The 19,712-nt window shown below is 39.3% G+C and overlaps 3 protein-coding genes across 4 annotated transcripts; all 3 read right to left on the bottom strand.

Moving 5' to 3' along the window:
- Positions 1 to 359: 359 nt before the first annotated feature.
- On the bottom strand, positions 360 to 1,029 carry LOC133744865 (ras-related protein RAB1BV-like). The gene is made up of 2 exons (XM_062172894.1): positions 1,026 to 1,029; positions 360 to 790 (listed from the first exon to the last, which is right to left on the bottom strand). Exons 1-2 carry the CDS (start codon positions 1,027 to 1,029, stop codon positions 360 to 362), a joined length of 435 nt encoding a protein of 144 aa, XP_062028878.1.
- Positions 1,030 to 1,869: 840 nt separating this feature from the next.
- LOC133746070 (phospholipase D gamma 1-like) lies at positions 1,870 to 9,311 on the bottom strand. Of its 2 annotated transcripts, none has more exons than XM_062174233.1 (10): positions 7,679 to 9,304; positions 6,700 to 6,813; positions 5,671 to 5,865; positions 4,829 to 5,134; positions 4,671 to 4,739; positions 4,433 to 4,580; positions 3,749 to 3,897; positions 3,215 to 3,391; positions 2,923 to 3,120; positions 1,870 to 2,333 (listed from the first exon to the last, which is right to left on the bottom strand). In XM_062174233.1, exons 1-10 carry the CDS (start codon positions 8,609 to 8,611, stop codon positions 1,983 to 1,985), a joined length of 2,640 nt encoding a protein of 879 aa, XP_062030217.1. In that variant the 5' UTR covers positions 8,612 to 9,304; the 3' UTR covers positions 1,870 to 1,982. The 2 variants fall into 2 exon arrangements, with proteins under 2 accessions (XP_062030217.1, XP_062030218.1); XM_062174234.1 differs by lacking the exon at positions 1,870 to 2,333 and adding an exon at positions 2,336 to 2,466 and having other exon boundaries at positions 7,679 to 9,311.
- A 2,015-nt stretch (positions 9,312 to 11,326) lies between these two features.
- LOC133745980 (phospholipase D gamma 1-like) lies at positions 11,327 to 17,191 on the bottom strand. Its single transcript, XM_062174138.1, has 10 exons — positions 16,044 to 17,191; positions 15,374 to 15,484; positions 14,878 to 15,072; positions 14,220 to 14,498; positions 14,062 to 14,130; positions 13,812 to 13,962; positions 12,971 to 13,119; positions 12,526 to 12,693; positions 12,222 to 12,419; positions 11,327 to 11,963 (listed from the first exon to the last, which is right to left on the bottom strand). Exons 1-10 carry the CDS (start codon positions 16,971 to 16,973, stop codon positions 11,619 to 11,621), a joined length of 2,595 nt encoding a protein of 864 aa, XP_062030122.1. The 5' UTR covers positions 16,974 to 17,191; the 3' UTR covers positions 11,327 to 11,618.
- Positions 17,192 to 19,712: the final 2,521 nt, after the last annotated feature.

Raw genomic sequence — 19,712 nt, 5'->3', positions numbered from 1 at the left:
TTGTCTCGATCTCTTTGGCCAATTAGGTATGGTTAAGCTATAGTTAGTTTTGTTGTCGAATGCAACAATGCATTTCTTTCATCATAAAGTGAATGAAATATTATGTCACAATCGGCCGATGTTAGAACATATCTAGAAATTACGGTCCCTAAATTGTAGTTTTATCTGTGCTATTGGCAGACTGTTTTAAAATTGTTACTTGTGCTAACGGAAATCTGTGGATTCTTGATCCTCAAGTAAGTAAAATCATCACTCTAAAAAAGAATGAGTAGATTGGACAACTAGAAATGACTAGATTAGATTGGATTCGGTAAAATAAAAATAAAAAACAAATTGTTCAAGAAAAAAAAGGCCTAATCTTAAATGCCTGAGGCTATTGCAAAGAAAACGTCTTCAACATTCTTGTTAGTCTTTGCACTGGTTTCCAAGAACATGATGCCGCACGCATCCGCAAGAGCCATGTCCACCTTGTTCCCCACCAGTATCTTGTTCACATTGTTAGAACAAGAATGTATGTTTTTACGAACCCATTCCTTGACGTGCTCGAATGATAACTCATTTGTGACATCATACACCAACAAAATACCATCAGCTGCCTGCAGGTAGCAAGCTCTTGTGACTTTTTTGTATAACCGTTGCCGGCCGGTTGTGTCACAGATCTGCAATTTGACCCATTCATCGTCCATCTCAATGGTTTTTAAAATCAGATCTATCCCTATAGGTATATCCAAGAATCGAAGAAACAGGCTGGTCTTCCCAATGCCATTGTCGCCGAGGAGGAGAAGCTTTCCTGAAATGATTGTGGGTTGGTACCGCCATTAATATTGAAAGCTAGCAAGAGAAGAAAGATGTAGGTAATTACTTTTTACCTCGGGATAGAGTCTTATGGAGTGAAACAACTATAGCAAAAAATAAAAGAGAACTTGAAATGAAAAATAGAATCTAAGAGGTGCCCTTATATAAGCATCAACCCATGAACGTGTGAAAACTAATAATCATAACTAGACTTGGATAAGGAAACTAACCCATTTCTGTAACTTCATCTAAATCCTACTGATACAAGGAGTGCGCAACCTGCCAAATACGAGTTTTAAAAATGTCTCCTAGCCTATTGGCGTAAGGAAAAAGAAGCATTTCCCTTTTTTTTTGGGGTCAGATCCTTTTTTTTTTTTTGGGTCAGAAGAAAAAGAAGCATTTCCTACTCCTACAGGGTAAAGGAAATTGTAGGGCACCGACATCCAACGCCTATAGAAGCAGGCTGCCAGGCTCCTTCCATTTTCGAACTGCAGAGTGCTTCCCTGATGCAGTCTTCGAGTCTCGATTTCGTTTACCACATCTTCGTCTCCGACGTCGCCGGCGATAAAGACTCCGCCGGAGCAGAATCCAGCCGGAAAAGGAAACTCCGAGACGATCGTCAGATGAGCGTCTCGTTTATCTGGAACGTCTTCAAAAAGTGCTACTGCTCTGACGACCGGTCAAGGCCAGTCGTCGACCTCGATTTCCGAACGGAAAGATTTAAAGATCTCGAGTACCGGCTGTTCACCGTCGTGGACGAGGACGACATCGGCATCGTTGATGAGATGGTTACCAAAGTTGGCCGTGTCCTTTACGGCGGGGCGAAGTTTGAGGAGGTTGACGAGATGGTGCACCAAATACGACGCGTCGTTGATGGAGCTTTCCGAACAGGATTGCGGCGGGAGAAGCTTGACGTCATGGTCACCGTCAAGAACCAAGTTGGACTGCTGGTTGATGAATATGAGAAGCAGTGCTTCGGGAGATCCAAGACCAAAGTTAGGGTTAGAGTTTAGGGTTTAGATAGTGATCAGTGATCACAGTTAGGGTTTTAGAGGTTTTATTTTCTTTCTTAAATTGTACAAAATTTCAAGCTCAATTTAATGGTGAATGAAATTTCTCTAGTTCATTACATAGCAAGTTAGCAACATCATTCAAAGAAGGAAAGTTAAAAAGTAATTCAATGAGAATCAGATGGTGAGATTTTCTTGCATGGCCCTGAATGATATTCCCCTCCCATTAATACTACTGATCCCTAGACTCTTCCCTATGTCGCCGAGACTCCCCAGTATGTAGCCACCGACATCTGGAAATGCTGCACAGCCTGGAAGAGGCTCCACCTCGCCAGTTGGACCAACTTCAACCGGATACTTGAGGAGGTGACCCTTCATTTCTGTGACTTCATCGGCTACATATTGACTCCAGTTCTGCTCACTCAAAGACCTTACCCTTCGGACACATTCAAGACTCTCTGGCTGCTTGAAACATTCTTCGACAAGTCCTATATGCTCTGCCCACAGTGACATTCTATATCCATATACCTGCATTCACACATAGGTTATAGCAAAGCGCATCACATTAGTTTCTTGTAGCCTGTCAACTAAAAATGACATCCAAGTCTGTAATCTGAGGAGCTAGGTGCATTACAGTAATTGACATTCTATATCCATATACCTGCAATCACACATAGGTTATACCGTTATAGCAGATTATCGCATTTTTGTAGCCTGTCATTCACAAATGACATTCAAGTCTGTAATCTGAGGACCTAAATACATTACAGTAATTCATTTTGGTGTTGCAGAGTTAAACTTGCTACGAGAAATCATTATGATACCTTGATACAAACCTAGAAAACTGAGCACCAAACGTACTTTTACTTGAAGAAAACAAGATAATTTTCAGACATCTCAAGCATCGGTAAAGGAGAAAGCAATCTAGCAGCTATTGCTTGCTGCTGCTGAACACAAATTCACAATCAATTTTGAACAAAGTTGAATGCTCTAAGCCTCTAGCAGACTATATTTGGTTGAAAAACTTCTGAAGAATGGTATCTAGTTTCATCATGTGCAAGAAACTTTTCTCAGCTATCACAGACACACACACAAGTTTTCACTTGTTAGGGATTACCTTTCCATGTGGACTAGAGAGTTTTCTTGTCCAGGTATGATGAGGCTGATAAGCCCCCATTGCTATTTCAGTATCTCGGGGACCTTCCATGGATCGCTGATTGATATTTGCAGATCCTAGTATAACATATTCATCGTCCACTATCATTCCTTTAGAATGAACATAAATCATAAACCGCCGATTCTTCAGGGTGAGTGCCTAGTGAACCAAAGAAACAGTTTAAGTATATTGGAAAACATAGCTTCTGGAATAGAGAGAAAAATCTGCTCAAGAGAAATGCAAGGTGACATACTTGAGGAGTGTTTGCTTCACTTAAATTATTTGGAGCAGAATTGTCTTCTCCACTTAGTGTCTCACGATTGCCAAGGCAAAAGAAATTCAAATAGTCTTGTGGACTGTACGTGTTTTCAAGTCCAACCTCCTTTAGAGCCTTGTAAATCATTTCATACATCATTTGCATTGTTTTATGCTGCAGTAACAAAAGGTTAACACCAGGTGAAAAATATGCACCCCATAAGGCCAGGAGTTGTGCCACATTATTATTGTGATTGATGACAATCAAACTGAATAATAATCAATACAAATTGCTAAAAAATAAAATTTGATGTACTTATGATAAGTTGAACTAAATTTGGAATATGACACATGCTTCATAAGGACAAAATAGAAATAGCTAGCTGCAGAATAGCAAAAACGATTTTTGTTCTCTTCGAGTATTATTAAGCCCAGAAACTTTTTATGACATGGTGAATTCTAACGAGTCTCAAGCCAAGAACAATTCCTTAAGACCTACGTACAATTAGATGTATAAATTGTAACTAATTACCTGCCAAAGGAGAATTCGTTGTAGAGGAACACTTGTAGGATCACCTTCTGGCCACATGGGGATAATAATATACACAGAAAACTTCTCATTTGCTTTGATTTTATTTACGATTTTCAGAGCAATTTCCATTGGTATCAGATTGTTTGCACCTGCAGATAAAGGCATCATTGCTGAGATCTCGAGGATGATAGAAGTAAGCATACTTTATACAAGTTTTTAGTATAGTTCGTCTCCTTTTTTCCTTCTTGGAACACTTCAACCAAGACAGACTAAAAACATTAACAAAAAATTAAACTCATGCTCAAAGTTGAAGACACCACATCCTGATCCCGAATATACTAAAATGACAATGTTTCTGACCACCAATCCTATTCTCTTGAGCCTAATTGAACCAAATGTTCATCATCTAATCTAAAAGCAGCCATCTGAGCTCATTATATGCATTTCTGAATATAATATAAAACAAGCCGACTCTGACTAAGAATTTAGTCTTTGGCTCTGTACTAGTTATAAAACTCAAATCACAAATCAGAACAACATCATAAGTGAAGAAACCAACAACTTGATGAAAAGTAACGAGGTGAGCATGACACTACATGAAACAAGAAAGAGAACATTGACATGCTTGATGAACCACCTCTAGTTCATTTACCAAATAGCCAGTGCAAAGGTTACAGTCCTCACCTAAATCATTGTATAAGTTCCAATTATATGATGATCCAAGAAAGTACTGGTTCTCTATGTAAATAAAATGTTGAGCTGCACGTATTGCTTTCACATATGCTGCATGTATACTCATGTCTATCAGCACATTTTTCCCACAGACCAGGTTCTGATACAGCAGACAGAGAGGGTGATCTATTAGCATAAAGTATGTGAGATAACTTATCAATGTGCAATCTGAAAACAAAGTTTCTCTTACCACACTAGTTGCATCTTTGGGGTCTTCAGGAAATCCTTTTGCTGAATTTGAATCAATTGAACGGAATACCTACAATTGTTCATGAATGGTCAACAAATAACTATGCGTATAAAATCAATAAAAAACCTGGGACAATAGGTGATTGACATCAAGCATACCTGAACATCCCAAGCTTCTTTATCATCCTCACTCAAGCAAGAAACTTCTGTCATCCCAATAAGTTTTGGAATTTTCTCAGTCTTAAGCAATGCATCATCATCACCATCATCTTGTGTTTCTAGTTTATGAAGCCCTCGTACTTTCAGTTTTTGAAGCCCTCGTTCTTTTAGTTTGTGAAGACCCTGTGGTTTTGAAGCCATCCCCCAACGCTGCTCAAAATTGGTGAGGATGTCATAAGCAGCTGGACCATCAATTTTACTGTGCAAATCATGCCATGGCTCCCTCGGACACCCAATAACGGGTTTCTGTTTATGTTTCGAAAACAAGCGGGTTAAAAGGTGAAAATGAAAAGAAATCTTTATGATTATGTTTATTACTTTAGAGATCCAAAATCAAGGTCATCACTCAAATTTTCATGAGAAATCTGCTGATCAGCCATTAGATGAGCAAACAGCAAAGATGTATTAGATGCTTCATAAAGGATTGCATAAGGGTGATAAACATTTTGCGAAAAAAACTAACTCCTAGAAAGTTTGCTTCTTCACGTTTCATACAGAGAAGGGATTCTAAATTCTCAAAACTGTATTTTGTGCATATCATCCAGTGATGGATGTACCATTGAGATACAATGCATGACAAGTAATGTTAAGCATCTAATCCTGGAAACTGCTTAGGTGCTTGTGTGGTTTTCCAAATCAGAAAATTTTCTAGCATTTATTGAGTACAGTAATACATGAGCCTTTGTCTAATTAGACTGCATAACCAAGAACAGAACACTTCTCAGATAAAGAACAGCACATTTATGCACCACAACATAGTAGAAACTTAATATAATGGTTACCGAGAAAGTGGGGTTATGATTGTCATCCTTGTGCACTGTTTGTAATGTACTAAAGATAGGATGCTCTGGAGTATCATAACGTCCCAGACATAAATCAAGACCTCCAACAAATGCAATGATCTTTCTTTTATATTGACCAGCATCAGCATCCACAAGCACAGTTTTCTGATGATGGGTATAGATTATTCCCGCTTCCTATAAACAAATACAAATATCGGGAGGTTCAAAGCAAGCACTATTCAGAAATTTATCCATGAGAAGGCAACTAATGAGTTTCTTTTTATGTTAACAGTACAGGGAAAGATAAACCAGATCTGAGTTGCGTAACGTACATGTCCCCAGAGTTTTAACAAGTAGAACAGAGACCTAGGACTTGTGAAAAAGAGACATTCTTTGCACATGCTATCCAGAAAACAAATAACATAGTGACATACATTACTTCACAGACCAACTTAATCTACACATAAAGCAGGTCAGCCATATGAAATGTCAGTTCTTACTTCTGAAATCAACAATACCACCCACATGTCAAAAAATCTCAACTGAAAACACTGAATCTTAGTCATCCAAAAGATTGGAGGAGTAATGTTATTCTAGTCTTCAACACAGAGATTTTGCTTTTGACAACAAATACACTTTATTATATGAGGATAAACATAACAAATGCTCCCTACAACCAAATCAATTTGTAGATGATAAGTTGTGGTATGGATCAAATCAATTTGTTAGGAACTTAGGATATGTGAATCAAGTTCATTTGATCCTATTAGGGGTCACTCAATATTTCTCAATGTTGAATTCTGCATTGGTCGACATTGTATTTGATCCTCTTACCATACACTTTGTTTTTTTATCAACATATAGAACTTTGGACTTTCAATATTTTATTTTATTTTCTTCTGGTTTTGCTATACCAGGATCATTTAATACTGTAATAATGTAAGTCAAGTACATAGATGTTTTCAGCACCATACTGCAAGAAATAAGAACAAGAAAAAAATGAAAACAAGGAAAGACTTTCTACCAAACCTGCTTTTTGGCCCAGGTACCCTCTCCAGCAGATCGAGGGCAAAGAAGCACTTGGACTGAAGAGTTTTTGAAGAAACGCCGAAGTTCCTCATCATTGGTATGCATGAGCCCTCCCTACACATCATAGAATCAATGAATATCTGGTGAAATAAGAATTATTGAATGCTGATCTGAGTTACAGATAATTAAGCGACAAACAAACACTCCAATTGATAAAGAAAAGATAAATCTTCTCATGTATTAAATTACACGATACTCAGGTCAGCCAAATGAAATACATAGCCTTTCTGTCACAATTCATCACTAAGGAAAATAATAGGAAGAAAATACAAACTCCAAAGGAAACATGACTGCAGAATACAAGTACAGGGTAAAGCTATGGTATGTTAACATTTCTCATACATCAACTATTTTTACCACTTTAAGGACTCATGTTACCACTTTGAGAACTAATATTACTATTTTGAGGACTCATATGATAAACTAAGAAAATTTACCACTTTAAAGACTCATGTTACCACTTTGAGGACTAATATTACTATTTTGAGGACTCATGTGGTAACTAAGAAAATTTACCACTTTAAGGACTTATGTTACCACTTTGAGGACTAATATTACTATTTTGAGGACTCATTTTACCACTTTTAAGGCAATTGTATGCATATGACTAACACATTGTAGAATTTTCCACAAGTACATAAGCATTACTTTGACTTCTATTATAAAACTTTTTTTTTCTTTTTTTTTTTCCAAAATTAGCTCATAGCTTCACTCAGTAAAACGTCAAACTCAATTTCAACTTTTCTCTGCTCATTTGCAGCTAATCAGGACAGCTTTTCCATAGCTATAAGCACAAATCAGTACTAGTTGACCCTAAGATAAGCAAAGGAACATTTTTTATTTTTGAGAGACTCAACAATTACCAATAGTAACTTGTTCATTCAAGTAATTAATATACTAAAATAACGTTAGGCTTTACCTTTATAGATCCCATGATATTCCTTGAAGTTGGATCATCCCAAACAAGTAGCAGCACTCTCACACCTTCCTGTGACTTGGTCTTAAGAAGATCCCCTAATGTGCAATCTGATGCACCATGATTATCCCGAACCAATGTAACTTTGTGGCACAATGACCACCCGGTAATGTATATCAAATGACGGGCCTTACTTATTGCATCAAATATGTCTTGCCAACAATTTCCATGCTCATACTCAAGACCGCCATCAAGCTCAAAATTGGGAAGGCAACCATCAGGAACATGGGCATCTTGATACAGAGTTACTTTACCGCCTTTCCTAACAGGAAAGTAAGTACCAGGGACCCCTTGATGATCAGGATCTGAACCTACTCCACAATTGCAGAAGGTCATCTTTTGAATTGAGGTATACTGAATTGATAAGCTCAAAACAACTCCAGGCATACAGATATGACCAGTAGAGTTAAGGATAGGGAAGGTTCCCTCAATTTTTACGCCGGCGTATAATTCTTCAACTGGGATTCCCACAGAACCTATAGTCTGGGATCCCACCACATCACTATGCTTCACAACAAAATGCACTTCAGAAGCATGGTGCGCAACCGGAACATCAAAATGTTGATTCCAGACCGGGTTCTGACTATTACTAATCACAAAGGTCCTCCCAACTACAGCACCTGATAGTGCAATTGTAACATATGGAGCACTGGTTGTCTTTTTGCTACTTCTGCCAGGCAACTTGGAAATCACACGCCCCATATGCTTATGCAAACCATCCATATCAGGAAGATTCTTGGCCTCCTTGACACATATAACTAGTGACCCATGTAGCAAAAGCTTCAGGGCTCCACTCTCAAATGGCACAACTTGTTGACCCTGCGCATGGCCAGAGCCTCCAAATGACAACGATTCCTTATAACCAAGATTAGCCATCAAAGAATACCTCTCACCTCTTCAATGAAACAAACTCAGAATCCAATGAAAGGCCAAAACTTTTGGGGTATGTGCAAAAACCCAGTTCACATAGACCCCAAAATATGTTGTTGCTCAACACCAAAGCAAGTAAAGCTGCCAAATGGGTGAACAGATATGGTGGAATTCTGGAAAACCAGAAAGAATATGCCAAAACAGAAATGATGGGTTTGAGCAGAGGCACCAAAAATGTAATGGGTATTGAATATGTGAAAGATGCTAAGCTTGAAACCATTAATTTATTGAAAGCAAGCAAAAGAAGCCTGTTATTGTCGGAGTTGAGTTGCAATGGAAGACGAAGACGAAGACGAAGACCCAGTAGCAGCATTTTGAATTATTACACAGGAAACAAGTGGAAGTAATACAAAAAAAATTCAATGAAAAATATGCAAAGAATATACAACTAGGAAAAGTCTGCTTATCTTTAATCTCCTTTTGGATCGAAGAATGGACCAAGTCCTCTGTAAATAATACCCAGTTGACATAAATAACCCCAGAATGGACACGAAACTGAATCTGGGTTTGGTTTAGTTAAGGTTGGAAGGAAATTGTACTCCAGATGAAATGGGCGACTAAGGCAAAGGAATTAGGCGCGTGTTTATCAGTTTACCACTTCCAATGGAAGTTTTCGAAATCTATGGAGAGACCAAAATGCCCATAGTATCTGTATCCCGGCTGTCAATTTAGGCTCAAAATTCCCACGAACGAAAGAGAGACCAAATGGTCATATGGGCAGACGATCCCTCGATTAGGCTAATGTGTGTCGTGCATTATTTCCTATTTTGTTACCTGGATGGACGGCTAAAAGCTCGAAATATCATCACTACGAATCTCGACCTCAGAAGGGCATCTCTATAGGGTTTCGGTTCTCAAAATAGTATTATTTTGATACTAAAAAAGGATATAATAAAGAGTTTCTGATGAGAACCACTAAAATGAAGACTTTATGAGGATTTTCTTATGAAACCCACTTTTCGATCACATTTCTGCAAATCAACCGTTAGATGTTGAGATATTTATGTGTAAATCATTTATGCAATTTTTTTAACCAAATTGAAAATTATTAAGGCATTCATAATTGTGGTTTTATCATTTATAAACATGAACGGTTCAGGTTTGATAGATTTGGTTCGTCCATTGATTTGATCTAGTTCGGTATCATTTTTTTTTTTTTTTAAAGGGTTTGGAACCTAGCCTAACTGGGGGCATATAACCTGAACCCCAACCAAAATTAGCAATTTGGAAAAAAAAATTCAGAAGTAATCTACTTATGCATACATAAAAATGTAGCTATTGATGCTAGGAAATAAAAGAAAGTTCCAACACTAGGAACACAAAAACCACAACACAAAGTAACAAAAACCCTAAAGAGTGAGCGTCGTGCGCGAGTGAGTTATGCGTGGGTTTCCTTCCCCGTCCGGCGACACGTCTTTGAGACATCGTCGTCGGACGGGTTTGTCAGACTGTGGGACTTGGCAAGACCTCTAGACTTGGACGGAGACGTGGTTGAAACGGGTTGTGGCTGGCATGTTGTAATCCAGATCCGAAATGATCTGGTTACTAGGAGGTTGCGGTGGTTGGCTGGGTTGATAGGCAGTGTAGGTGCTTACGGGGAATGCGATCCCGAGTTCGGAGAAAGGGCGGCATGGGGATCTGAGGGGGATGAGGCGGGTTGGCCAATTGGACTTCCCGGTTATCTTCTGGGTCCGATTAGGTGGTCGGATGTGAGGAAGGAGGCGTCTGATGGTTGCTCCGGTAATGGGTTTATGGTTTGGCCATCGGAAAGCTGCTTTCATGGTGCGCAGGAGGAGGTGTGGGCGGCTGGGGCTGGAGGGAATTCCAGATCAGATCTGGATCGGGTCGGCCTTCTGGGAGGTTTACCTGTGTACGCTGGGGTGACTGATCGGTGGTGGCAACAAGGGGCGATAGCGGCGGCGGTGCTACTACGTGGTTGGTGGTGCGCGTCTGCTATGTTCCTGTGTCACCTGGAGGATGGGCTGAGGGTATTTGGGCTGCTGCTGTTTGGACCATGTTCTTGGGCCAGGGCTATGGGTCAATCTGGGCTGTTTATTTCCTTGTCAGTTTTTTACTTTGTCAGTATTAAGTTGTTTTTTGTCTTCAATAAGTCCCTACCAATTTCAGGTAGGAGTACGTGGGTTTGGTCCAGGTTTGTGCACTCTATGTGTTTTGTCTGCTCTAGGTAGGCGGCGAGTTCATTGCATTGGCAAATAGTCGCAACCTCCTAGTGGCAGTAATGTGTCTGCTCTAGGAAGGCGGCGAGTTCCTTGCTTTGTCAAATGGTCGCAGCCTCCTAGTGGCAGGGTGAAACTAAGTGTCGCCGGATTTATATTCTGGTGGCAACATAGTGGGAAAGCTGTGTTATTGGTAATGATGCTTCTTCGTAATGGAGTTATCTTTCCGGTATGTCACCACAATTGTAAAGCGAATGGAGTAGCCAGTAGAGCACTCTTCGCTAGTCGGTGCTTGTTAGAATACATTGTTTTAGTTGAGACTCTTGTTATTATCTCAGGAAGTTCTCTTGATGCGTATTATAATTTGGGGTATAGGCACTATGTCCCCCCCATATATTCTGCAGTTTCATTAATTAAGGCTTGAGGGCAGCCGAACCGGCTCTTATTTCAAAAAAAAAAATTTAGCTATTGATTTGTGGTAGTGTAATCGAAAAGTGAATCTCTCAAACCATTGATTAGAAATTTCATACGAAGTTCGTCTACATAAGAACTTAAGAAGCTCTCACATGAAAAAATAAAGTTGAAACGTTCTGATTTCGACCAAAAGAAAAAAAATTCTCTTCTGGTGAAGTAGTTAAGAAAACATGACACTAACAAAAGTTTCTCAAAAGAAAAGCCATCAATTCTGCCAATTACAGTTACAATGCTTCAATCGATCAATCAATGCTGCAATTCTGTAAGGATTTTAGCCTACTCTTGGAAGCCGATAAATTGGATCAGGTGGTGATGATGGCGCCTCTAAGTGATATTGACCTCCCCCTGCTACTGATACTCAGACTCTTCATTTTTATGTCGCCGAGACTCCCCAATATTTTGCCACCAACGTCTGGAAATGTTGGACACCCCGGAAGAGGCCCCACCGTGCCCGTTGGACCAACTTCAACAGGATACTTGAGGAGGTGACCCTTCATTTCTGTAACCTCGTCGGCCACGTATTGACTCCAGTTCTGCTCACCCAAAGACCTTACCCTTTGAACACATTCAAGACTCTCTGGCTGATTGAAACATTCTTCAACAAGTCCTAAATGCTCTGCCCACAGTGACATTCTGTATCCATATATCTGCAACCATGCAAGTTATAATGAATTTTTACATTAGTTTCTCGTATCCTTGCATTCAAAATGACATTGCTTGCTGCTGTTGAACACAAATTCAGGATTAATTTCCCTATTTGAATGCTCACACAACCTAATATTGAGTAAAGTTCTTTAAAAATTGTATATCCTTGCATAATGCATTGTCCAAACCTCTTTCAGCTTTCCTTATAGTATATGTAGCAATGTATATACAGAAATAAAGTTTCGACTTGTCAGGCTTACCTTTCCGTGTGGACTTGAGAGTTTTCTCGCCCAAGTATGATGAGGCTGATAAGCCCCCATTGCTATTTCAGTATCTCGGAGACCTTCCATGGATCGCTGATTGATATTTGCAGATCCCACTATAACGTATTCATCATCCACTATCATTCCTTTTGAATGGACATAAATCATAAATCGCCGACTATTCTGGGTGAGTACCTAGCAGGTTACCAAAGAAATTAACAACTGAAGTGTGTCGGAAAACATAGCTACTGGAAAAGAGAGACCGACAAAATATACTCAAGAGAAATGTAAGGGAACATACTTCAGGAGTGTTTGCTGCACTTGAATTATTTGCAGCATCTCCACTTGGTTTCTCACGATTTCCGAGGCAAAAGAAATTCAAATAGTCTTGTGGACAGTACTTATTTTCGAGTCCAACCTCCTTTAGAGCCTTGTAAATCATTTCATACATCATTTGCATTGTTTTATGCTGCAGTAACAAAAGAATTTGGATTTATTTTAGATAAGTTGAAATAATTTTGGAGTTATTTAAGATTATTTGAACTTGACATAAATTTGAATTTCACACATGCCTTCATAAGGACAAATTAAAGAGAAATATCTAGATCCAAAAGAAAAGTTCCACCAGTATTCACCTAGAGTATTAGTAAGCCCAAAAGCTTTATGTGACATGATGAACTCCAATGAGTCTCAAGCCAACAACAATTGCTTAAGACCTACAATTACATATTTCAATAGTAGATTACCTGCCAAAGGAGAATTCTTTGAAGAGGCATAGTATTGGGATCACCTTCTGGCCACATGGGGATGACAATATATACAGAAAACTTCTCATTTGCTTTGATTTTGTTTGCTATTTTCAGAGCGATTTCCATCGGTATCAAATTGTTTGCACCTGGATAATGGCATTATCAGTTATCACTAAATGATAAAGTAATCTGGGGTTCACATCCAAAACCAATTGACAATGGATGGGGTTCACATCCAAGACTCATATTCTCAACACGCCCCCGCACGTGTGGTGAATTTTCACGCCCCCGCACGTGTGGTGAATTTTCAAGCCATACATGTGGACAACTTATATTGGGTGACCCATTTTTTCCATGTGGGATCTATATTCTCAACACGTCCACGGGTGTGGCTGTTAAGCATTCACACGTGGGTTATCCCACTCTGATACCATGATAAAGTAATCTCAGGTTCACATCCAAAACTAATTGGCAATGGATTGAGTGACCCAAACCCTTATAAACTCATAGACAATGTCTCATTTTTCCCATGTGGAATCTATATTCTCAACACAAATCAAGACATCAATAAAAGTGAAGAAACCAGCAACAACATGTTGAGAATAATATTCTCAACACAACAAGCAACTTATCGTTATGGAAGGTAATCAGGTAGCGGTACATTATTGACACTACAAGAAACACATAGCATTAATATAAAATATTTTGATTTCCAGTCTTTTTCTATGTTGGTTCTGATCTAGTGCGAAACTAGAAAGGGAACATTGACGTGCTTAATTATAGAGAACCACCTCTAGCTCATTTCCCAAATAGCAGCTGCAAAGATTACAGTTCTCACCTGTATCACTAATGTCTGACTTCCAATTATATGATGATCCAAGAAAGTACTGGTTCTCTATGTAAATAAAATGTTGAGCCGCACGGATTGCTTTTACATATGCTGCATGTATACTCATGTCTATCAGCACATTTTTCCCACAAACAAGGTTCTGTTACAGCAGACAAAGGTAAGGTGATCCATCAATACTACAAAGTATGTGAGAAAACATATCAATGGCAACAAATTACGAAACCAAAGTTTCTCTTACCATCCTTGTAGCTTCTCCAGTGTCTTCGGGAAATCCTTGCACTGAATGGGAATCAATTGAACGGAAAACCTACAATTGTTCATGAAATTGTGAACAGTTAACCATGCATATAAAATCAAGAGAAGCCTGGGACAATAGCCGATTGACATCCAACTTACCTGAATATCCCAAGCTTCTTTATCATCCTCACTCAAGCGAGGAACCTCTGTCATCCCAAGAATTTCAGGAATTTTCTCAATCTTGGGTAATGCATCATCATCATCTCCTCGTAATTTCAGTTTTTGAAGTCCTCGTTCTTTTAGTTTTTGAAGACCATGTGGTTTTGAAGCCATCCCCCAACGCTGCTCAAAATTGGTGAGGATGTCATAAGCAGCTGGACCATCAATTTTACTGTGCAAATCATGCCATGGCTGCCTTGGACACCCAATAACGGGTTTCTGTTTATTTTTAGAAAACAAGCGGGTTAAAAAGTGAAAATGAAAAAGAAATCTTTATGATTATGTTTATTACTTTAGATCGAGATCCAACATCAAGGTCATCATATAGGATCCCATGTGTGATAAACATTTAAGAAAAAAAAAAAACTCTTAGAAAGTTTTCTCCTTCACGTTTTATACAGGGAAAGGGTTCTAAATTTTCAACACTGTATTGTGTGCATATCATCCAGTGATGGATGTACTCAGCATTGAGATACAATACATGACAAGGCTCATGTATTACTGTAGAATTTCCAGAAAATAATTTACTGTAGACTGCCTATAGCCCTAAACAAGAAGAGTATGTACAGTTCTCAGATCAAGAACAGCAAATGTTTACCGAGAAAGTCGGGTTACGATTGTCATCCTTGTGCACTGTACGTAAGGTCCTAAATATAGAATGCTCCGGAGTATCATAACGTCCCAAGCACAAATCAAGACCTCCAACAAATGCAATGATCTTTCTTTTAAAATGACCAGCATCAGCGTCCACAATTACAGTTTTCTGATGATGGGTATAGACTATTCCAGCTTCCTATAAACAGATTAGAAATATGAGAGGTTTCAAAGAAAGTACGTACTATTCAGAAAATAATTCATTGGACGATTGTATCTGATCTGAAATCTGAATATCTTAACAAATTGTTTTTGGATCATTCATCGTCATGAACTTTGGACATTGTATATTTCATTTCATTTTTTTTTTCCTACACCAGGTTCATTAATACTTTAATAATGTAGCTGGCTAAGTAAATAGGGATTTCCAGCACGACTAAAATAAATTTAAGAAAGTATGATCACAAACAAGCAACTGAAGCAAGGACATGCTATCCAACCATCTTTTTCCCCCAGCTTTGGACTGATGATCGAGGGCAGAGTAGAAATTGAACTGAAGAGTCCTTAAAGAAACGTCGAGCATCTTCATCATTGGTATGCATGAGCCCTTCCTACATACACATGCATTACAGAGTCAATGAGTATCTGGTGAAAGAAAATATTGAATTATTGAGCGCCAATTGAGCAGGTATAAATATTGAAGTGTGAAATGAGAATGCACTGACATGAATGAAGAAAGATAAATCTTCTCAAACTATATGGTCAGCCAAATGAAACACATAATGTTTCTGTCCCACACATTGGTAAGGAAAATAATATGGGAAGAAAATTAAAACTACAGAGACCTAAAGGAAACATGTCTGCAAAATTACGAAGTATATATAAGAAAGTATAGCACTCGTTAAAAATGTGGAAGTCAATTCACATTTCCTTTACTCATTTACACCTAGATTCAGGACAGCTTTCCCACAGCTACAAGTAGTAATCAATACTGTTGGACCTTAAGACAGACCCTGAGACAGGAATATATCAGATATGCATAGGCAATTTTTGGGAGCTTCAACAATGAGCGAATAATAAGTTGATCAGTAAATGCATCATTGAACCAAAAGTATGCTACACTACAGAATATGAGCATGTTTGTGTATGTCTAATCACCTCGGGCCTTACCATTTTAAATCCCTTAATAGAAGTTGGATCATCCCAAACAAGAAGCAGAACTTTCACACCTTCCTGTGACTTGGTCTTCAGCAGATCACCCAATGTGCGATCTGATGAACCATTATTATTCAGAAGCAATCTGACTTTGGGGTGCAGTGACCACCCAGCTATGTATATCAAACGGCGGGCCTGACTTATTGCATCAAATATGTCTTGCCAACAATTTCCATGCTCATACTTAAGACCGCCGTCAAGCTTGAAGTTGGGGAGGCAACCATCAGGAACATGAGCATCTTGATAAAGAGTAACTTTACCGCCTTTCCTAACAGGAAAGTAAGTACCAGGGACCCCTTGATGATCAGGATCTAAACCTACTCCGCGATTATAAAATGCCATTTTTTCAATCGCGGTATACTGAATTGACAAGCTCAACACAGCTCCAGGCATACAGCTTTTACCACTGGTAGTGTCAAGGATAGGGAAGGTTCCCTCAACTTTGATGCCAGAGTACAACTGTTGAGCTGAGATTCCAACAAAACCTATGGTCTTAGAGCCGAAAACATCACTGTGTTTCACAACAAAGTTCACTCGTGAAGCATAATGAGCAACAGGAACATCAAAATGTTGCTCCCACACAGGGTTCTTGGTACTACTCATCACAAAGGTCCTCCCAATCACAGCATTTGATAAAGAAATCGTAACATATGGAGAACTGATTATATTTTTGCATCTCGTCCCAGGCAACTTCGCAATTGCATGCCCCACATGCTTGCGAAAACTCTCCATGTCAGGAAGGTTTTCGGCCTTCTTGACCCATATGACTAGGGAGCCATGTAGCAAAACCTTCAGGGTTCCACTCTCAAATGGAATAACTTCTTGACCTTGAGGATGGTCTGGGCCTCCAAATGACAAGGATTCCTGGTAAGTAGGATTAGCCATATAAGAATACTTCTCACCTCTTCAAAGAACTGAAGTACACCCAAAACTCAAAGGTAGAACTTTTGAGCTCTGCTTCACACAGACCCCAAAATTTCTTAATGCTCCACACAGAAGCAAGTAAAGCTGATTGGGTGAAATTTTAGAGAGAATTGGCCAAAACTGAAATGATGGGTTTGAGCATAGACAACACTTAAACATGAATTTATTGAACATAAGAGAAAGAACACTGTAATTGTCGTAGTTGACTTGCAATGGAAGACGACGAAGACGAAGATCCATCATTTTCAATTATAGATTATTATACTAAAAAAAATAAGTGGACGTGATTAAAATCAATGCAAAATCTGCAAACAATATGCAACTAGGCAAGTCGCTTATCTCTAATAATGTTCTTTTGATTTGAAGCAGTCCCCACAGTAGGCGGTGGATCACGATCATGGACTTAAGTCGTCGTCTGTAGTTTCCCAGAGTTTCTTGTTAGATTTATCATTTATCTAACGTTGGTGGAGTGAGATGGGAAGGAAAAGTCGCCAAGTAGGTTTGTCAGTTGATGCGACGAGGAAGAAGGCAAAGAAATAGGCGCGTGTTTAACAGGGATAATTCGAAATCGGTGGGGAGACCAAAAAGACCCTAGTCCAGAAATTTAGGCCGCAAATCTTCTCTGCAAACTAGGTATTTTACTATTTTCGAACAACCCTGAAGTGGTGAGTTGTTAAGAGTCCAGCTCTTGTGTTCGAACGAGGGTCTCCATGAATGGCGCCTTTACTTTACTGTCTTTCGCTTCCCATTTAATTGGAATTGGGGGAAGCGGCATACCGAAAGAAGAAAGGTTGGGCTGGGGTCACATTTCGACCAGAATCCACTTTTTCTGGTATAGAATCAGCTCCTAGTCAAGGAAGAAGATAACTCACACATAGCTGCAGAGGTCACACAATGCATTATGAGTTTCAGGACATTCACAAGATATGAAACTTTTAGTATTTAGAGATCCTTTCGTTTGAGTTATGAAAGAATGAGAAACCAATAGGCTGAAGAGATGATATTGCATTAATACATTGTCGATTACATACAGATTACATATAGAGGGTACAAACCTATATTCACAAGGTAACTAATCTCACTGATCCTATAATCAAGCTATAATAAAAGAGTACAAAAGTAACCGATATCTACAGATCATACAGAGGATATTTAGGATTACTTTCCTAACACTCCCCCTCAAGTTGGAGAGTGAATGTCTCTAACTCCCAACTTGCCAACCATAGGAATGAAGATTTCCTTTCCCAAAGCTTTGGTGAAAACGTCTACCAATTGATGTGTAGAACCCACAAACTTCGTGACAACAGATCCATCTTGTATCTTATCTCTTATATAGTGACAGTCTATTTCAATGTGTCGAGTCCGCTCATGAAAGACAGGATTTGCTGCAATGTGCAGCGCTGCTTTATTATCACAATATAGAAGGGCTGGTTCTTGATGCAATACTCCCAAATCCTTGAGAAGATATCGAAGCCATGTGAGTTCACAACAAGCACCACTCATTGCTCGATATTCTGCTTCAGCTGAAGAGAGGGAAACCGTTTTTTGTCGCTTTGATCTCCATGAAACCAATGAGGGACCAAGAAAGACACAATAACCTGAGGTGGATCTCCTAGTAATTGGACAACCTGCCCAATCAGAATCACAGAAAGCATGCAATCTAAAATCACTCTTAGAAGAAAAGAACAATCCTTGACCTGGTGCCTTCTTAATATACCGGACAACACGCAAAGCTGCTTCCATATGTAGCTTTCGTGGCTGATGCATGAACCTGCTTAGTACATGTACCGAATATGTAATGTCTGGTCTTGAAACTGTAAGATATATTAATCTCCCAACAAGTCTTCTGTAACGAGCTGGATCTTTTAGCAAGTCACTTTTGTCAGACAACTTTAAACCTCTTTCCATAGGACTGTCAGCAGGGGCTGCGCCTATTAACCCTGCATCCTTGACAATTTCTAATGCATATTTACGTTGAGAGATAAAGATCCCATTGCTAGAGGTTGAAACCTCAATACCAAGAAAATATTTCAAGTCTCCTAGATCTTTAATACGGAAATGGGAATGGAGGAAATTCTTGAGTGCAGCAATACTCACTGGATCATTTCCGGTAATTAAAATATCATCAACATAAATTAGGAGAGCAGTAAAGGACTTGCCGTGTTTCTTGGTGAACAAAGAGTAGTCAGCTCTTGATTGTACATATCCGGCAGACTAAATAGCCTCTGAGAATTTGGCAAACCACTGATGGGACGCCTGCTTTAGGCCATACAACGACTTGTGGAGTCGGCAGACTAAGTGTTCCTCCCCCTGTCTCCGAAGCCCTGGTGGAGGAGACATATAGATTTCTTCCTCAAGATCGCCGTGTAAGAAAGCATTGTTGACGTCCAACTGGTGAAGAGACCAGCCACGAGCTGCTGCCAAAGCAAGGAGACATCGAACAGAGATAATCTTGGCAGTGGGAGAAAAAGTGTCTTGATAATCAACACCCTCCAGCTGCGTAAATCCTTTGGCAACTAAGCGAGCTTTGTATCGCTCGACAGAACCATCAGCTCGATGTTTAATTTTATAAACCCATCGACAATCAATTGGGGTCTTACCAATCAGAAGAGGAGTGAGAGTCCAGGTTCCGTTGTCGTGGAGAGCTTGCAATTCAGACTTCATCGCCTCTTGCCATGCCGGATGGGAGACAGCCTCGGA

The sequence above is a fragment of the Rosa rugosa genome, chromosome 4, assembly GCF_958449725.1.
Source record: "Rosa rugosa chromosome 4, drRosRugo1.1, whole genome shotgun sequence".
In the NCBI taxonomy this organism is placed as follows: Eukaryota; Viridiplantae; Streptophyta; class Magnoliopsida; order Rosales; family Rosaceae; genus Rosa; species Rosa rugosa.
This window is presented reverse-complemented; position numbering and strand designations above follow the sequence as displayed.

Coding starts and splice junctions, on each gene's coding strand:
- LOC133746070 (XM_062174233.1), bottom strand. CDS start 8,611: ATGGCTAATCTTGGTTATAAGGAATCGTTGTCATTTGGAGGCTCTGGC. Junction 4,740..4,828: donor AAGAAGCTTGGGATGTTCAG/GTATGCTTGATG, acceptor GAACAATTGTAG/GTATTCCGTTCAATTGATTC. Junction 2,334..2,922: donor TCTCTAGTCCACATGGAAAG/GTAATCCCTAAC, acceptor GTGTGAATGCAG/GTATATGGATATAGAATGTC.
- LOC133745980 (XM_062174138.1), bottom strand. CDS start 16,973: ATGGCTAATCCTACTTACCAGGAATCCTTGTCATTTGGAGGCCCAGAC. Junction 15,485..16,043: donor CTATTAAGGGATTTAAAATG/GTAAGGCCCGAG, acceptor ATGTGTATGTAG/GAAGGGCTCATGCATACCAA. Junction 12,694..12,970: donor AAAGAATTCTCCTTTGGCAG/GTAATCTACTAT, acceptor TTGTTACTGCAG/CATAAAACAATGCAAATGAT.